Genomic DNA, 18,951 nt, shown 5'->3' on the forward strand with positions numbered 1-18,951 from the left:
CAGGCAGTTGGTTTGCTTGAGAATCTGAAGTAGTCTCCAAAATCGAATTTCCATTGCGTTAACGATAACAGGATTTTACAGCGCCGGCAACTGCGTTAACACCTCTCTGTATAATAAATGGATTAACCAAGGTGCAGCTGAGAGGGTCTTTGATTTGTTAGCCTCATTCTGTTTACGTTTGGCAGACATTCACTGTGAAGATGATGACTGGCTCATTGCAACAAGAACATCCCCCATGATTGCCGTTGTCTCCAAAGGTGCGCTCCTTCCAACAGGGGATATCCGCCCCCCCCCCCCCCTCCTCCTCAGAGGGGGCGCACCTGCCATTGGTGATGGTTCAGACCTCAGGCCACACCTCCGAAACACATGACAGAAGGAGAAGGACCATTTGGCAATTTGGGAAGGTTACAGCTCAGGCAATCCCCCTCCCTGGGCCTGGCCTGTACCTGGGGAGAGGGTGAGATTGGTATATGCAAAACCTACTTCTCAACCAGGGGCCGGAAATTACGTGTTACATGTGAGAACGTGGGCTGTACGTCAAGAAGGAAGAAAGAAGAAAGGAAGAAGAAAGGAAGAAGAAAGGAAGAAGAAAGGAAGAAGAAAGGAAGAAGAAAGGAAGAAGAAAGGAAGAAGAAAGGAAGAAGAAAGGAAGAAGAAAGGAAGAAGAAAGGAAGAAGAAAGGAAGAAGAAAGGAAGAAGAAAGGAAGAAGAAAGGAAGAAGAAAGGAAGAAGAAAGGAAGAAGAAAGGAAGAAGAAAGGAAGAAGAAAGGAAGAAGAAAGGAAGAAGAAAGGAAGAAGAAAGGAAGAAGAAAGGAAGAAGAAAGGAAGAAGAAAGGAAGAAGAAAGGAAGAAGAAAGGAAGAAGAAAGGAAGAAGAAAGGACTAAAAATTAGTGGAGGGACTGTTCTGACGTCAGGCTACTGAAAATTCAGGATAGATCCCCAAAAAGAAACTAGACGTGTACCCCAATGGAGGGAAAAAAACTGAACAGGAAGGTAGACATGCAACAAGGAAGGGTAAAGTTCTACTAATTCTGGGGCGCCATGGTAGCCAAGCACGGACTCACCAGTGAATGGTGAGCCACCTGGGGGGCGGAGGAGGGGGGGGCGACGAGGCAGAGGGGAGTCGTTAAACATGCAATGCTAAGATCCCTTCTAAAAGGCTCATAAGGACCGGGAAGGTGATTTGCTCCATAATTTACTGCAATGACAACGGTAATTTAAGTGATATGGTTATGGTCTATACATTTCATTCTTCAGTTTCTTTCTCGCACTCTACTACGATGCAAGAATGTTTCGACTCCTAAAGCATGATAGGAGCCGAAAAGTTTGTTGGACAAAAAGTTGCATGGGATAATAGCGGCCATAACGTAACGTCGATTTTTTGTTGCTAGGAGGTGTCGCTTCAGAGATATTAAGGTCAGCTTTGTTTTTTTTAAACGGGATGCTATAGTTCGGTACTTATTTTCTGATAGCGTCTATCAGGACGAATGTAACAGTAAGATCTTTGAAGTCAAGTAAGGTAAAAAAGGCGGCATGAACGTCCATTTACACAAGATGTTCGAAGTGATAACCATTGGTATCAATGCATTGCTGCAATCTTCTTATCATGGATTGAGTGGTATTCCTTATCACCTTGCCACTGATTGAAGCACATGCTCTGTCAATTCTCTCTCACATATCTTCAGGTGCAGTTGGAACGTCTTTATAAACAATGTCTTTCACGAATCCCCACAAGATAAAATCCAGAGGCGTCAAGTCTGGCGAACGAGCCGGCCACGACATCTCCTCCGCGTCCAATCCAACGATTTGGTAATTGTGTCTGCAGCTCATTACTAGCTATCAGCTAAAAGTGTGCCAGACACCCATGGCGTTGATACCACCTTCTGTCCCTTGTTCCTGGAACTATTACTACCAATAACAGACCCAATTTTTTTCTGGCGGGAATGTGGTGCACTTCCTACCATTAAGATTTCCTTCGATGAAATTGGGGTCTGTAATTCTGTCCTCCAAAATCCCACACCATACAGTCACCCACCACAGTCTTTTTTGGTGTGCAACTTGCCGCAGCCAACATGGATTTTCAGTTGCCCAATAATGCATGTTATGCAAATTAACTGTTCCATAGTTTGTGAGTGTAGCCTGGTCAGTAAATAAAATCAAATTAATAAATGTTTCATCCCTCTGAATCTGAAGTTGAGCCCATCGGCAGAATTCAATGCAACGCCTAAAATCGGTAGCAGTTAATTCTTGGTGGAGACTGATATGGTAAGGATGATATTTATGGCGATGCTGAACACGAACAACGCTACTTTGCATCATGCCAGATTCCCTTGAGATTTGACACGAACTATCACACGGTTCTCGAACCACAGTGGCAAGAGAACTAATTTATGTTTCCTCGTTAATAACTTTCCTTTGCCAGTTATGTTTACGATGCGTTAAAGATCCAGTTGTTCTCAATTTCTCATACACATATTTAAATGTGCGACATGTAGGGTGAGTACGTTGAGGATACCTTTCAGCGTGCGAGTCTGTAGCTCTAACTGAATTTTGCTGGCATTCTCCTTAAATGATAATGCATCTCGACTTGTTCTTCGAGTGAATACATCATTCACATTCGCTTGAATGTTTACTATTTGCACGACATGCAAGAGAGAATTGTCAGAGCATGTGCTTCGGTAAGTGCCGAAGTGATAAGGAATACTACTCAATCCATGATAATAAGATTGCAGCACTGCATTGATACCAATGGTCATCACTTCGAACATCTTCTGTAAATGGACGTTCATGCCATCTTGTTGATCTTCAAAGGCCTTATTGTTACAAAAAATGTTCAAATGTGTGTGAAATCTTATGGGACTTAACTGCTAAGGTCATCAGTCCCTAAGCTTACACATTGCTTAACCTAAATTATCCTGAGGACACACACACACACACACACACACACACACACACACACACACACACACACACACACACACCCCCGAGGGAGGACTAACCTCCGCCGGGACCAACCGCACAGTCCACTACCGTAGCGCCCATAGACCGCTCGGCTAATCCCGCGCGGATTACTGTTACACACCATTGGATTCGTCTCTGTAGCAGCTATCAGAAAATAAGTACCATACTACAGGATCCCATTTAAAAAAACAAAGTTGATCTTCATATCGTCGTATAATGCCCCCGTTGTCCCCAAGCCACATTTGTGTCACATACGTTTCAGCTACTATCATACTTTCGGAATCATTCTTGGTGGCAATAGTAAGTGACTCACCCTGTATAACAACAGTAATACATTTTATGGAAATAAAATAAACGTCACATTTAGTAACGATCTAAACTACGCAATAAAAATGTATCTCTAATTACATTACCTATGCAGGAAAGCTATGGTCTTGCGTCGGCTATAAACAAGCTGTCTGGTAGTACCATTTAGCTGACTGCTTTTTGTATCGTTTTCTACAAGTTGGCAGTTAACCCCTAAGTGCATAATTTTTGTTTCAAGCTGTAAAAATTATGCACGTTTAGTTTATAGAGCCCACATTACGAAAAATGTTGTAGCAATTGTGAATAATAATGCTTTGTTAATTTAATTAAAAAATTTTTCAAGCCCAAAGAGAGACCTAATTTCAAATCTATCGTAAAGACACTCGAATTAACTGTATACACCATATCTACTTACGTTTTCAAAATAAGAAAGTAATTTTCAAACCCACAAAACAAAACAAACAAAAAAAAGTCTGCTTTCCGCCAAAACACACGCGCGTCAGTACACCCACACAGCTGATTGTCTAATTGGTTCAGTTCATCCTGCCATTTACGATCGGTATGATGAACTACTAGCAGCCTAGCAGCTGCAGTGGTGTGTATACACCTAACTACGTAACGAATTTGTTACAGAATGTTGCTCAGTATAGGATACATCGAAGAAATGAAGTCTGTAGCTGATCAGCTACATTGCGCATTAAAGGGTCAATTTGTGCTGTGAAAAACCATTACACCACACGTTTGAATTCCCGCCCACCCAGACGTCCACACCAGCACTGCTCTTGCTCTCTGGCATACCAGAGGCGGAACACACCTGCTTATCGCAGAGCGCAGCGCCACGGACAGTGTTGTCAGAGCATACGTGTGTGAAGACGGGAGCGCAGTCGACGCCCCACGTGGAGCATCTGGGTGCCTACTTCTTGGGGGGGGGGGGGGGGGGAGGGAGGGGGAGGGGACTGCGGCAGACACTGCGCGGTTCAGCGCCGAAGTCGTGATATGGCGAGCCAGTTTTGGCTGGCCTGGGGAACTGCTGGTGGAGTCGCGGTTATATGTAGTCTACGAGATTAGGAGAAGGTGACTGGTCGGCCGCAGGGCGGTTTGTGTCAAACAGGACGGCTCCAGGCCGGTATGGCTTTTTTTTTTTTGGGATAGTCAAATGTCCGCTGGACTGCAGGCAGTCGAGCTTAAGATGGAGCGCAGACGCAGCGATGGCAAACAAGCAACGAGGTGCAACGGTTTTCCCTGGTGGAAAGACGTCTGCGGGAACTCTGACGGGGTGGCCGCGAAATGAACTGAGGTGGAGTGAGTGGCATTGTGACCTGAAATACTGAAACAGACATTTCGAATCACAGTAAAGGGACGAACAAATTGACAATTTAACCATTTTTGTAACAACAGCTAAAAAGTTGTTAATGTCCCGTACTATTATTATTACTTATAAACATTTTAATAAATGAATCCATTACGTATTTTATAATTATGACACACCAAATGAAAGTGTATGGTGCTAGCAACTACATGAACGAAACACTTTTCTAATGAAACAAATTGACAAATGTTATAAACATGTTTAAACTTTACGTAAATAGTGCCATAACTACGAAATCCTCCACATACACACAATTTCTGTTGTCAGCATGAGTATCTTCATAATAAAACAACATTCAGTGAACATTTATTCATATTCAGGAGATGTAAGAAAGTAAGTGTTTTGAGCAGAGCGCCGGATGTGGCCGAACCAAAGAATATAGAATATAGGGACACACTCCTACGCCGAGAAGGTTTAGCCTCGTTCAGCCATATTGCAGAGTCTTGGTAAAGTTTCCTATTGCATTGCTGCTCTTCGATCTCAGCTAAAACAGTAATAAACCTTTCGACTGTTTTGCGGCGGTGTAGGTGACCGACAATGAATGGAATTAACCCAAAAAATCAAAATCAAGTTTTAAACTGAAGATGAATATTCATCCATTAACGTTTGAAAGAACACACTCAGAACTGATTGTCAGTTCAACACAACCTCAACAGGGGTAGGTTTAACATATGGTTTTAGCGGAGGAATAAATTTCTGACAGTCACCAAGATGGCGGGCAGGTTTCAACTGATGTCTATAATCGGCAAAGACGACGCCATCTCCCCTATATTCTACCTCCTTGGGTCAAACAATACAAAAGTACTGTAATAATTCATATATTTATTACATTTGCTGCTTGTTTATTTGTAGAGACTACTTTAGTAACTGTTTTTGCAATCCGATCCACCTTGAGCAAATACTTTTTCTTCTTATTTTACCCAGACATGTTTCGATGAAGTTACAACGCCATAAAGTCCATAATGATGCTGTAACTTCACGAAACGTATGTACGTCTGAGTAGAAAAAAATGTCTATCAAGGCGGATCACATCCAAAATCTAATTTATCGGTAACGCAAAAACGGACATAAGAGGTATCTCAAGATGAATATTCTTTAACAATGTTTATAATCAGAGACGACACACTTTTTCTCCATTTTGATTGTCGTCGAGACTCTTCGGTTCACTTGAGGAATCTATTATCACTATACTGCGCTGTGTGCAAGATACGCCGTATGATACTGATTCTATCGTTATAGTGGTTTCTGCTTAATAGATTGGTACGCCCTTAGGGAATTAAAAGCTTGATAATTTTCTGTGCCGTTATATTGCATACTGTACTTTGTCACTGTTCGCATTCGTCGATCGATTCGTATAAATCCCCATCGCATTAAAGGATATTCGATTGACCGAAAGGCTCTCCAACAGGGGTGACTATTTTGACATTTTTAAGATGCTGGAAATCACGCCCCCTAAGGTCAAATGACTGGAAGCTGGTGCTAATGGGTACGACTAAGGAACTCCCGAGAGTCATGCAGCAGAGATACAGAAGTTCTATCCTCTCCTCCAGTGTTTTTCCTTCATTGAAACCGAACTTTAGCCAGTGAGACTCACTTGACCTGTTAGAAAACATGCCGAGTCCTGTGCCAAGAGGCAAGAAAGGAAGAAAGGTAGTGGGCCTATTAATAGTCAACAGTTCAAACCTACGTAGTGGATTACTTTGAAACAAACGATCACTGTCGTTTGTACGCCAAGGTCATACTGTGGTTATTCGAGAGACTGACAGAAGATTGAGATGACCAGAAGTTCACAAGTAGTTTCGTCGACGTTCACAATTTACAAAAAAATGGTTCAAATGGCTCTAAGCACTACGGGACTCAACATCTGAGGTCATTAGTCCCCTAGAACTTAGAACTACTTAAACCTAACTAACCTAAGGACATCATCACACACACCCATGCCCGAGGCAGGATTCGAACCTGCGACCGTAGCAGTCCCGCGGTTCCGGACTGCAGCGCCAGAACCGCACGGCCACCGCGGCCGGCTCACAATTTACAACATTCTCCCTAGGACTGTCTGTGACCCCCAGATCTTAGCAGACTTTTGAATCAGTGACCAGTGACCAACAAGGTTGTGACTTCCTGGATTTCTGCTATGGAATCGAAAATATTAAAAATCTAAGAAAATGTGTGTGCACCCTACACAGTCAAATTCCTTGGGTAGCTGGTTCTGAAGTGTAGTCTATGATTTATAGAAATTAAGGTTATTCTGTGGAGTATTATGTGGTTTCCCACCAGTGTTGCTACTACTACTACTACTACTACTACTACTACTACTCCCTCGTCATTGTCAGTTCTACATATAGTGTAGTCTTTGACTGAAACTTGTTTATTGAGCTGCAGCCACATTCTCTATATTGTCGCGAAGACTACGGGACCAACGGCGACTGAAGAGAGTCGTTCAACGGGACAGAAGTGCAACCCTTTCGCAAATTACTGCGGATTTCAATGCTGGGCCATCTCAAGTCTCAAAGTACGAGTCCTTCAACGGAACATCATCGACATGGGCTTTTGGAGCCGAAGGCTCACCGTTGTTGACTCCACGGCACAAAGCTTTACTGCTCGCCTGGGACCGTAAACACCGACATTGGACTGTTTGTGACCGGCCGGGGTGGCCGAGCGGTTCTAGGCGCTCAGTCCGGAACCACGCGACCGCTACTGTCGCAGGTTCGAATCCTGCCTCGGGCATGGATGTGTGTGATGTCCTTAGGTTAGTTAGGTTTAAGTAGTTCTAAGTTCTAGGGGACTGATGACCACAGATGTTAAGTCCCAAAGTGCTCAGAGCCACTTGAACCATTTTTTTGGACTGTTTTATTTATTTATTTATTGTTCCGTGGGACCAAATTAAGGAGAAGTCTCCATGGTCATGGAACGAGTCAATGCATGAAATTATAACACGATATCAGAAACATAAAATGAAATATAAAAAAAACATATTCAGGTGACAAGTCGTAAGTTTAAATGAAGAAAATCAACAATGTAACACCGGAATTTGCTTAATTTTTTAGCTCTTCCAGGAGCTCCTCGACAGAATAGAAGGAGTGAGCCATGAGGAAACTCTTCAGTTTAGACTTAAAAGAGTTTGGGCTACTGCTAAGATTTTTGAGTTCTTGTGGTAGCTAATTGAAAATGGATGCATCAGAATACTGCACTCCTTTCTGCACAAGAGTCAAGGAAGTGCATTCTTCATGAAGATTTGATTTCTGCCTAGTATTAACTGAGTGAAAGCTGCTAACTCTTGGGAATAAGCTAATACTGCTAACAACAAACGACATTAAAGAAAATATATACTGTGAGGACAATGTCAGAATTCCCAGATTTTTGAATAGGGGTCGACAAGACGTTCTCGAACTTACACCACATAGCTCTAACAGCCCGTTTTTGAGCCAAAAATACCCTTTTTGAATCAGAAGAATTACCCCAAAAAATAATACCATACGACATAAGCGTATGAAAATAAGCGAAGTAGACTACTTTTCGTGTTGAAGTGTCACTTATTTCAGATACTGTTCTAATGGTAAATAAAGCAGCATTTAGCTTCTGAACAAGATCCTGGACATGGGCTTTCCACAACAGCTGACTATCTATCCGAACGCCCAGGAACTTGAACTCTTCCGTCTCGCTTATAATATGCCTATTCTGTCTGATCAAAATATCGGTTCTTGTTGAATTGTGAGTTAGAAACTGTAAAAACTGAGTCTTACTGTGATTTAGCATCAAATTATTTTCCACAAGTCACGAACTTATTTCATGAACTACATTATTTGTTACTGTTTCAATATTACACACAAGATCCTTCACTATCAAGCTGGTGTCATCAGCAAACAGAAATATTTTTGAATCACCTGTAGTACTTGAAGGCATATCATTTATATAAATAAGAAACAGCAGTGGCCCCAGCACTGACCCTTGGGGAACACCCCACTTAACAGTGCCCCATTGGGACTGAACACCACTACCACTCTCAATATTGCGGAGAATTACCCTCTGCTTTCTGTTCTTAAAGTAAGAGGCGAACCAATTGTAAGCTACTCCCCTTACTCCATAATGGTCCAACTTGTGCAGTAATATTTTGTGGTCAACACAGTCAAAAGCCTTCGATATATCAAAGAAAACACCTAGCGTTCGCAACCTTTTATTTAATACGTCCAAAACCTCACAGAGAAAAGAGAATATAGCATTTTCAGTTGTTAAACCATTTGTAAAACCAAACTGAACATTTGACAGCAAATTATGTGAATTTAAATGCTCCAGTAACCTTGTATATACAATCTTCTCACACTGGACTCGCATTCGGGAGGACGACGGTTCAATCCCGCGTCTGGCCATCCTGATTTAGGTTTTCCGTGATTTCCCTAAATCGCTCCAGGCAAATGCCGGGATGGTTCCTTTCAAAGGGCACGGCCGACTTCCTTCCCCGTCCTTCCCTAATTCGATAACTTTAGCAAACACCGATGGCATAGAAATAGGTCTAAAATTGTCAACATTATCAATGTCTCCCTTTTTATAAAGTGGCTTCACTACCGAGTACTTTAATCGGTCAGGAAACCGACCACTCCTCAAGGAAAAGTTACAGATATGGCTGAGAACTGGGCTAACATACATAGAACAATACTTCAGTATTCTGCTAGATACCCCGTCATATCCATGAGAGTTCTTGGTCTTTAGTAATTTAATTATTAACTCAATCTCCCTCTTGTCAGTATCATGGAGGAGCATTTCAGGTAACAGTCTCGGAACATTTTTTTCTAAGAGCGCTATATGATTCCCTGTTGGGACTAGGTTTCTATTTAGTTCACCTGCTATATTCAGAAAGTGATAATTAAATACTGTACATATATGCGACTTATCAGTAACACGGACATTCCCACTACGCACTGATTCTATATCCTCGACCTGTCTCTGCAGACCAGCAACTCCCTTTACGACTGACCATATGGTTTTAATTTTATCCTGAGACTTAGCTATTCTATCTGCATACCACATACTTTTGCCTTCCTAATAACATTTTTAAGCACCTTACAATACTGTTTGTAATGGGCTGCTGCATTTAGATTTTGACTGTTTCTAACGTTTTGATATAATTTCCACTTTGTTCTACAAGATATTCTTATCCCTCTAGTCAGCCACACAGGCCGCCTGTTTGTGCTTGTACCCTGCTTTAAACGTTCTAACGGAAAGCAACTTTCAAAGAGCACGAGAAAAGCCTTGAGAAAAGCATTATATTTATCGTCTACTGTATCAGCGCTATAAACATCTTGCCACACTTGTTCCTTTATAAGGTTTACAAAGGTCTCTACAGCAACTGGATCAGCTTTCCTGAACAGCTGATGACTATATTTAACACGTGTTGCAGCACAAAAATCTTTTAAAGTTAAAATTTGTGCATCATGATCTGAAAGGCCATTCATCTTTTTGCTAACAGAATGCCCTTCTAGTAATGAGGAATGAACAAAAATGTTGTCTATGGTTGTTCTACTGTTCCCTTGCACTCTCGTTGGAAAGAATACGGTTTGCATAAGATTATATGAATTAAAGAGGTCTACCAGCATCCTCTTCCTTGCACAATCACTTATACAATTAATATTGAAGTCACCACGTATAACTAATTTTTTGTATTTCCTATATAGTGAGCCAAGAACCTCCTCTAGCTTTAACAAAAATGTTGTGAAATCTGAGTCTGGGGATCTATAAATAACAGAAGTTTAGCTCCGTTAAATTTAACCACACCTGCACAACATTCAAACACCTTTTCAGTGCAGTACTTTGAAACATCAATTGACTCAAATGGGATGCCGTTTTTCACATACATGGCTAATCCCCCACACCCAAAGAGCTCCTCGAAAAGCTGCCAGCCAACCTGTATCCTGGTAAAGGAAGCCTCTGAATTATCTCCTTATTTAAGAAGTGTTCAGATATACCAATAATTTCAGAGTCAACATCTATAAGCAGTTCACTAACTTTATCTCTAATACCTTGTATATTTTGATGAAATATACTAATTCCCTCATTACTCGGATACCTAAGCTTTGTCAAAAGTGATTCCCTTGTTAGAGAGACTTCCCTTAAGCAGGATTACCTATCAGCTGACTTCAATCTAAAAAAGGTGCAGCTCTAAACCCACTACTGCAGGAATTTTCCCATGAGTGATCCCACCAACCCCACCTATGCCGTCACCTATGAGCTTTGCCAACCTCCCCTTCCCATACCTGTTGAGGTGCAGGCCATGTCTAGTGAAACCCGTCCTGCTGATAGACTCCACCGACACCACTGAAATGTGACCCATGCTTTCTGTCATCAGCGCACCCCCTTGTCTTATGTTATTACGCCTGACGGCTGTATTAAAATGGGGCAGATCGTGACGCTGAAACAGTTCCACGAAATGCACATTCGTGTTGCCAGTCTGAGTGGCTATCTTTTCCAGGTCACCATCTATGTTATACTCCCCATCCCTACCAATACTATTACCAGCCCCACCCACAATCACTACTTGATCCTCTTTAGTAAAATCCCTACATAACCCCCCTATGTTAACAGTCACCTGAGCCAACCCTGCATTGGGCTTCACAATGCTGGTGACCTGGTACTCACTCCCCAGCACATCCTGCAACTGCTGGCCTACACCTCTGCCATGAGAACTACCTAACAGCAGGATCTTCTTCTTCCTCTTCGACTTTGCAACTGTTCTAGGCACAGTAACTACTGAGGTCTGCTGCATACTTCCTACATCTACAGCTACTAGAGATTCCTCTCCACTAGACTCTGACAGTTGGTCATATCTATTGTAAACACCAATAGTAAAACTGGCGAAGAGTTCTCGGGCTTCCAGCCGGGTGGCGGTGTCTTCAAACTGCGACGTCTCGACGAGTGACATACTCATCATCTTCTGGCGAAGTGACTTCGCCAGAAGATGATGAGTATGTCACTCGTCGAAACGTCGCAGTTTGAAGACACCGCCACCCGGCTGGAAGCCCGAGAACTCTTCGCCAGCTGTATACGCCGGGAAAGCATACATTCATAATAGTAAAACTATCTGAAAATCTTCTTCTCCTAGCAGATCTCTTGCCAACAGCCAGCTCCCATTCCCCAATCACCTTCTCCCTCCTCATCCTATCTAGCTCCTCCTGTGCGTTTTTCAACTGCACCTGAAGGGCAACGATCTTACGCTCCTGCTCCTCTATCAACTTACTCTTGCTACATAACCTGCAGTTCCAGGAGAGGATCTCACCAGAATGCCCACTGGCTTCCCCACTGCATTCCCCCCAGTGAAACTACTTCGAACAAGTCTCACACCGCAATCCACTACTCACGAACCTACGGCAAAGCCCACACTTCTCACTCATGGTAAAATTTTACTTTTTCTAAGTTCCGCTACTACAATAAGATGATGTTAAAAACCTGACTACAATAATCAGAAACTTTCTCTACAAGGGAAGTAACGACTATTATTAACAACAAATGTGAATATAACAAAAGACTAATACAGAAAGAGAATCAAACGTCTAATGACACAGTAACGAACCTGAAAACAGTTCCCAAAAGGTTCTTCTGAAATTATTTCACCAGGAAACACCAAGAACACCGGTTGAAGACTACTAAAGTTCCTAAATAAACCACTATACACAAACAATTAATTAGTACTTAGCTTTCGATGCGCCACTACAGCTGCAACTGGTCAGCGCGGAATGTAAACACAGGCAAGAGGTTAAGTTGCTCGATACGAAACACAAATATCAGGTCACAACACAAGAAAGGCAGAGGTGAATGAAGAAACCAGTAATACGTCACTTCTATAGTAAATATCTCAAAAACCGTTAAAATATGTATCTGAAACCTAAAAATATATGAAAACTTAGAGAGCGATCTCACACGCAGTCACTCGCTTATGACGTCACACCAAAGATCAAACTGGACTGACTGGAAACATGTTTGTTCGGACGAGTCTCGTTTCAAATTGTATCGAGGGGATGGAGTGTACGGGTATGGAGACAACCTCATGAAGCCATGGACGCTGCATGTCAGCGGGGGACTGTTCAAGCTGGTGGGGCTCTGTAATGGTGTAGGGCGTGTGCAGCTGGAGTGATATGAAACCCCTGATACGGCTAGATGCGAGTCTGACAGGTGACAAGTCCGTAAGCATCCTGTCTGAACACCTGCATCCATCATGTCCATTGTGCATTCCGACGGACTTGGGCAATTCCACTATGACAATGCGACACCCCATACGTACAGAACTGCTACAGGGAGGCTCCATGAACACTCTTTTGAGTTGAAACATTTCTGCTGGCCACCAAACCCCCCCCCCCCCCCCCCCCCCAGACATTAACATTTTTGAGCATATCTGGGATGGCTTGCAACGTGCTGTTCAGAAGAGATCTCCACCCCCTCGTACTCTTCCGTGTTTATGGACAGCCCTGAAGGATTCAAGGTGTCAGTTCCCTCCAGCGCTACTTCCGACTAGTCGAGTCCATGCACGTCGTGTTGCGGAACTTCTGCTTGCTCGCTGGGACTCCAGTCGATGTTAGGCAAGTGTACCCCTTTCTTTGGCTCTTCAGTGTATGTACATTGGTGACACGCTAGTCGCCGAAGTCGTGCCAAATTTGAAGACTTGCACCTGGCCATTTATTGTTATTAGTCGACGGCTGTACGTTTCTTCCATTTCATACTTATTCTATCCAAATACGTGCTACATTGCGAAGCTTTGAGGTCCGAATATCAGTGAAACCCCGAACTTGGCAGCCTGTGGTTCTACATCTACATGATTACTCTGCAATTCACATTTAAGTGCTTGGCACAGGGTTCGTGGAACCACAATCATACTATCTCTCTACCATTCCACTCCCGAACAGCGCGCGGGAAAAACGAACACCTAGACCTTTCTGTTCGAGCTCTGATTTCTTATTTTATTTTGATGATCATTCCTACCTATGTAGGTTGGGCTCGACAAAATATTTTCGCATTCGGAAGAGAAAGTTGGTGACTGAAATTTCGTAAATAGATCTCGCCACGACGAAAAACGTATTTGCTTTCATGAATTCCATCCCAACTCGCGTATCATTTCTGCCACACTCTCTTCCCTATTACGGGATAATACAAAACGAGGTGCCCTTTTTTGCACCCTTTCGATGTCCTCCGTCAATCCCACCTGGTAAGGATCCCACACCGCGCAGCAGTATTCTAACAGAGGACGAACGAGTGTAGTGTAAGCTGTCTCTTTAGTGGACTTGTTGCATCTTCTAAGTGTCATGCCAATGAAACGTAACCTTTGGCTCGCCTTCCCCACAATATTATCTATGTGGTATTTCCAGCTGAAGTTGTTCGTGACTTTAACACCCAGGTACTTAGTTGAATTGACAGCCTTGAGAATTATACTATTTATCGAGTAATCGAATTCCAACGGATTTCTTTTGGAACTCATGTGAATCACCTCACTTTTCGTTATTTAGCGTCAACTGCCACCTGCCACACCATACGGCAATCTTTTCTAAATCGCTTTGCTATTGATACTGTTCTTCGGATGACCTTACTAGACGGTAAATTACAGCATCATTACAACCTAAGAGAACTGCTCAGATTGTCACCCAGGTCATTTATATAGATCAGGAACAGCAGAGGTCCCAGGACGCTTCCCTTGGGGAACACCTGATATCACTTCAGTTTTACTAGATGATTTGCCGTCTATTACTACGAACTGCGACCTTCCTGACAGGAAATCACGAATCCAGTCGCACAACTGAGACGATACCCCATAGGCCCGCAGCTTGATTAGAAGTCGCTTGTGAGGAACGGTGTCAAAAGCTGTCCGGAAATCTAGAAATACGCAATCAACTTGAGATCCCCTATCCATAGCGGCTATTACTTGTAAGTCGGGATTGGGTGCGGAATCGCATCTCCAAAACTTGCTCTTTCGTCGTTTAACAACTACTGTCTATGCTTATAGACCCCGGGATTTCTTAGTTTATTGGACGTATTTGAGTTTCCTGCCCCTAATTTCGTGCTATTAATGGGTGGATTTACAGCTTCTTGGCGGTTCTTTTCCTTCCTTCCTTCCTTCCTTCCTTCCTTCAGCTGCAAGATTAGTTATTTCACCGTTCAAACAGTATATGGAGCATATCACAGGACCGCTACCACAATATGTATCAGTGGAAATAATATTTCGTCCTTCGCCGAACGGCCCGCTGTCCGTGGTGGTGTTGCAGCTTGTGAAGGCGGAACAAATATGTTGTGACTACAGTTGGTTCTCGTGGATCTTTGCGTTCTGATTCAACAACATACGCTGACTGAAATCTCTCCGTAACTACCGCAGTCGCTATCCGGTTGTTTTCCCCCAGTTCTTTGGGACTTTTGATCTCGTTTGATGCCTTGGATAAGAGTGAGGAGTTTTATCAGATGTGTAATGAAGCATCGACTGTGTCTATCTGGCGGTTATCTCCCTATTATATGGGACTTTTAATTACGTTTGAAGCCCCTGCCTTGATTGGCAATGTTTTTTATTGGGTAAGCTCAGTCATGGTGCAATATTTTATATATAATTAATACCCCCCCCCCCCCCCACCACCACCCATGAAACATACATGTGTCCTGTGCTCCATAGTCCAATCGATTTTTGACTTTCTTCTGTGATTTTCAATTTATTCGTTTATTATTGTCGTTAACAGCAATTTATGCTTTTGTCAGTTTGTAGTTTCCCTTGATTGTGTGATAATATCTAGAACAGGCGAAACGCGTCACATGTGTAGATTAAATAAACCTGTCTTGTCCAACCAAGACTGTTCTTTCTGTATCTAAACTGATTGAAGTGTTTTCCTAGTAATCACGCTTATGTGAGTTACGGACAACTATTTCACGAGAATCGGTTCGGAGTTAACGCGCGGACACACACACACACACACACACACACACACACACACACACACACACACACACACACACACACACTTCTATAGCAACTAAAGACCATAATAGTTTAACACGTTTCGTGGGGATCGATATCATTTGACTAATTCCAAAATTATATCTCAAGCTAACAAAAGAATCAGTTGTGCAATATTCAAATTTAACTGAAAGGCCGTTTTCGAAGGTAACATTTATACAGCAGTTGCAAGAAGATGGAAGCTCATGTTCAATTTTTGGTAACATTTTCGGAGAACGGCTCTTTTAAGTTATATAAAATTGCTAAAAATTAGTCTAGATCGCCTTGGCTATTTTATTTAAAGTGACATGTTTCCGCTTAGTCTTAGGGAATCCTCAGAATAGCGCTGTAAGAATATAAATCGTGCTAGGTACATGAAGAAGTTAGTGACAAAGTAATTTATACTTCTTAAAATCGAAGAGTCGTTACACATCAGCTGAAGTTGACGATGTCTAGAACAGTCAGTAGACTCAGTCGCTGAAACTGCTAGTGTTGGCTAGGCAGCACTGCGTTCTATTGTGCGCGTGCGCGCGCGCTATATGACGTCAACGTCAGCCAATGAGCAACAGTTTACGGAAATGACCTATCATTTGAAGATACGGTTTATCTAAAAGTGAATAATCATAAAAAGTAGTGCCTATAGGATAGAAAAGTTCGTTAAAAATAGTTACTGTAGAACTATTTAAACATTATTTCTCTTGCTTCTTCTAGTACCAACTGGCGGAAGTAACATTTAACCAGTGTAATATATCCATGACATCGGCTATTTGATAAAGAGAATGTGTGTAAAATAAATGGATTTATGTGAATTATCATTTATGATATTTATACAGCAGTTGCACCGTATTCCGAATAATACGAAATTTGGTAGAACGTTGGCGCACTCTTCTGGCCTGTACTTGCTACATACGGACGCCGTTGCCATGGAGACATGGTAGTAAGATGGCCAGCAAGTATCAGATGTTTGTCATGGACGCCATGTGTTGTCATAACGACCGAGGTCGATTGCGGCTGTCAAAGATAATGAGGATGGTGTGTCTTTTTTTTTTAGGAACTTCACGTTTTACGTACACTAATGTAACTCAAACGCATAAGCTGAATTAAATTCACACACACACACACACACACACACACACACACACACACACGCACACAAACAAACAAACAAACACACACAAACAAACACAAACACAAACAAACACAAACACAAACACAAACAAACACAAACACAAACAAACACACACACGCACACAAACAAACAAACAAACACACACAAACATTCTCAGTCGTTCAGAATTGAGTAAAATTTTATTTTGTTTCGATGACAGACAGATATACGCAAAGAATAGTGGGCAGAACTGTGATTGTTACCCCATTAACATACATTCAAAAAACATGCAACGGAGAAACTTTCTGCCAACGTAAATTAAAATAGCGGTAGCCGTTAAGTACCCTAGTTGGATTATTAAGTTGATGTGATATTACATCGTTTAAACTGGTGGGAGCGAGGGATACCTTTAAACTGAGTCTACAGAGATGCAAGGCGTCTCGTGAGAGGGAGCTAATGTTGTGGTAGATCACTTAGACCAGAAATTCCTTTCATTTTTCTGAGTTCCAACGAAATGTAGGTTGGCAATTGTGCATAAGCACGTCGGATATCAGTCGTCAACGTCTTTCTAGAGTCGTTTGAAGAATAAATACTGAGATACGAAGACCTATTTTGATTTATCAATATTTACATTGCTCACAGCCCAAGTGAACCTGGAATCGACGGCGACCATAAAGTGAAAGACATTACACCGATTAAACCCAGAAGTTTGATTCGCGGCACACTACGTTGAATGAGGAATCTTATTTTATCGACTCCGAGCATAGAAAATGCCACACATTCCAATACTTTCAATACTTTTTAACAGTTTAGGACCTAAATAGAGTATCTGGAAACGTAATATGATGTATGAAACGAATTTCCAACATATCTGGATGGACGACAATCACCGAATGCCTATCACATAAGTGCAATGATGTCTGAAATGTATCGGAATCCGAGTATATTGTCATCGGTAGACATCTTCAGAGTAAATTTGGCAATTAGTTGAAGTTGCATCCTAAAGAAATATAAATATTTTTCTATGGAGGCAGCTTTAGTAACTCTCGATAACAATCACTTGGGTGTTACATTATTTCTGGTGTGTTAAGAAATCTTAAGCGATTGAATTAGGACAAGCGATAGAGAAGATCCATCGAAAACTATCATCTTTAGAAACGAATTCACTTCTACTGCCCGATTGCGCCACGCCACTCAAGGAGCACACGCCGAAATAGTGGGAAGTGTCACGAATACGTTTACTTGCAAAACTTCTTAGTGTCAAGCAACACACTTATTTCTACATACATATCGTGAAATGGTCATGACGGGAAAGAAAGTTTAACGTACATAACTGCTTACTGATGTATGTTGTCGCTCATCATTCGCAAACGCAACGTCAAGTGATAAATAATAGTAGTAAAAAAACTACTATCTGCCATGGATCGTAGTGCCTCATGTGGGTTAAAACAATACAACTGGGGACCATACTAAAGTAGTTACGGTGTTAAGATGAAAGTATCGATTAATACAGTAAAGTAAAACTGAAAATCATTCAGCGTCATGCTTAGTGCGAATAGTAACTGGACAAGAAAAATTGCTTACCTGGAGGGATTATACTTTTTATCTTCTGGTTCGTCTTATTTTCTACCCAGTCATTTATTATTTTCCGTGCTGCTTCCTCTTGTGAAAAATCCACTACTTCTGCTCCAGCCTTGAAGCTAATAGCGGAATTGTTGAATTCTTCCTTAATGTTGAAACCATTCTTAATAAATATCCTGTTAGCTACGTTAAGCAGAACGTCGTTATTTTCCTGAAATATTAAAACACACAAAAACTTAAGTATTAAAATGTATTTCATACTCAGTTCTCAGAACACTTGACTTGACAGTGATAATGAAATTTGGTTAACGAAAATTCAAATGTTTATTTTCGCTTAATCAGGACGAAGCGCGTCAGAGGACGAAGCGCCTCATCTTTCCTCGTGTACACTGCCGACAAAAGAAAAGAGAGGAAAAAAAAACTCAAGAGCGAGATCATGTTATTGGCAAGCGTTGTGACAGGCAGGTTATCATTGTAGGCGTATGTGATAATTTCGGATCAAATGAACCACACGCCACAGTAAAAGGTGCCGAAACAGTGGCATCTTCACACACTGTCTCCCCTCTGGCGGCAATGCAGGCGTGTATTGTCAAAGGCAAATGATCGTGAAGGTACTCGGTACAGAACGGCATCCCGCGATAGACTGTCCCAACGACCTTGAAAGTTATGTTGAG

The 18,951-nt window shown here is 42.0% G+C and overlaps 1 protein-coding gene across 1 annotated transcript in view; it reads right to left on the bottom strand.

Annotated features, from left to right (window-relative positions):
- Positions 1 to 18,951, bottom strand: part of LOC126458535 (serpin B6-like) — a 53,841-nt gene that overhangs the window by 13,346 nt on the left and 21,544 nt on the right. The window contains exon 4 of the mRNA XM_050095641.1: positions 18,281 to 18,488. Within this exon, the coding sequence (XP_049951598.1) occupies positions 18,281 to 18,488 (208 nt within the window). The remainder of the gene's footprint in view (positions 1 to 18,280; positions 18,489 to 18,951) is intronic.

The sequence above is a fragment of the Schistocerca serialis genome, chromosome 2 (genome assembly GCF_023864345.2).
Source record: "Schistocerca serialis cubense isolate TAMUIC-IGC-003099 chromosome 2, iqSchSeri2.2, whole genome shotgun sequence".
In the NCBI taxonomy this organism is placed as follows: domain Eukaryota; kingdom Metazoa; phylum Arthropoda; class Insecta; order Orthoptera; family Acrididae; genus Schistocerca; species Schistocerca serialis.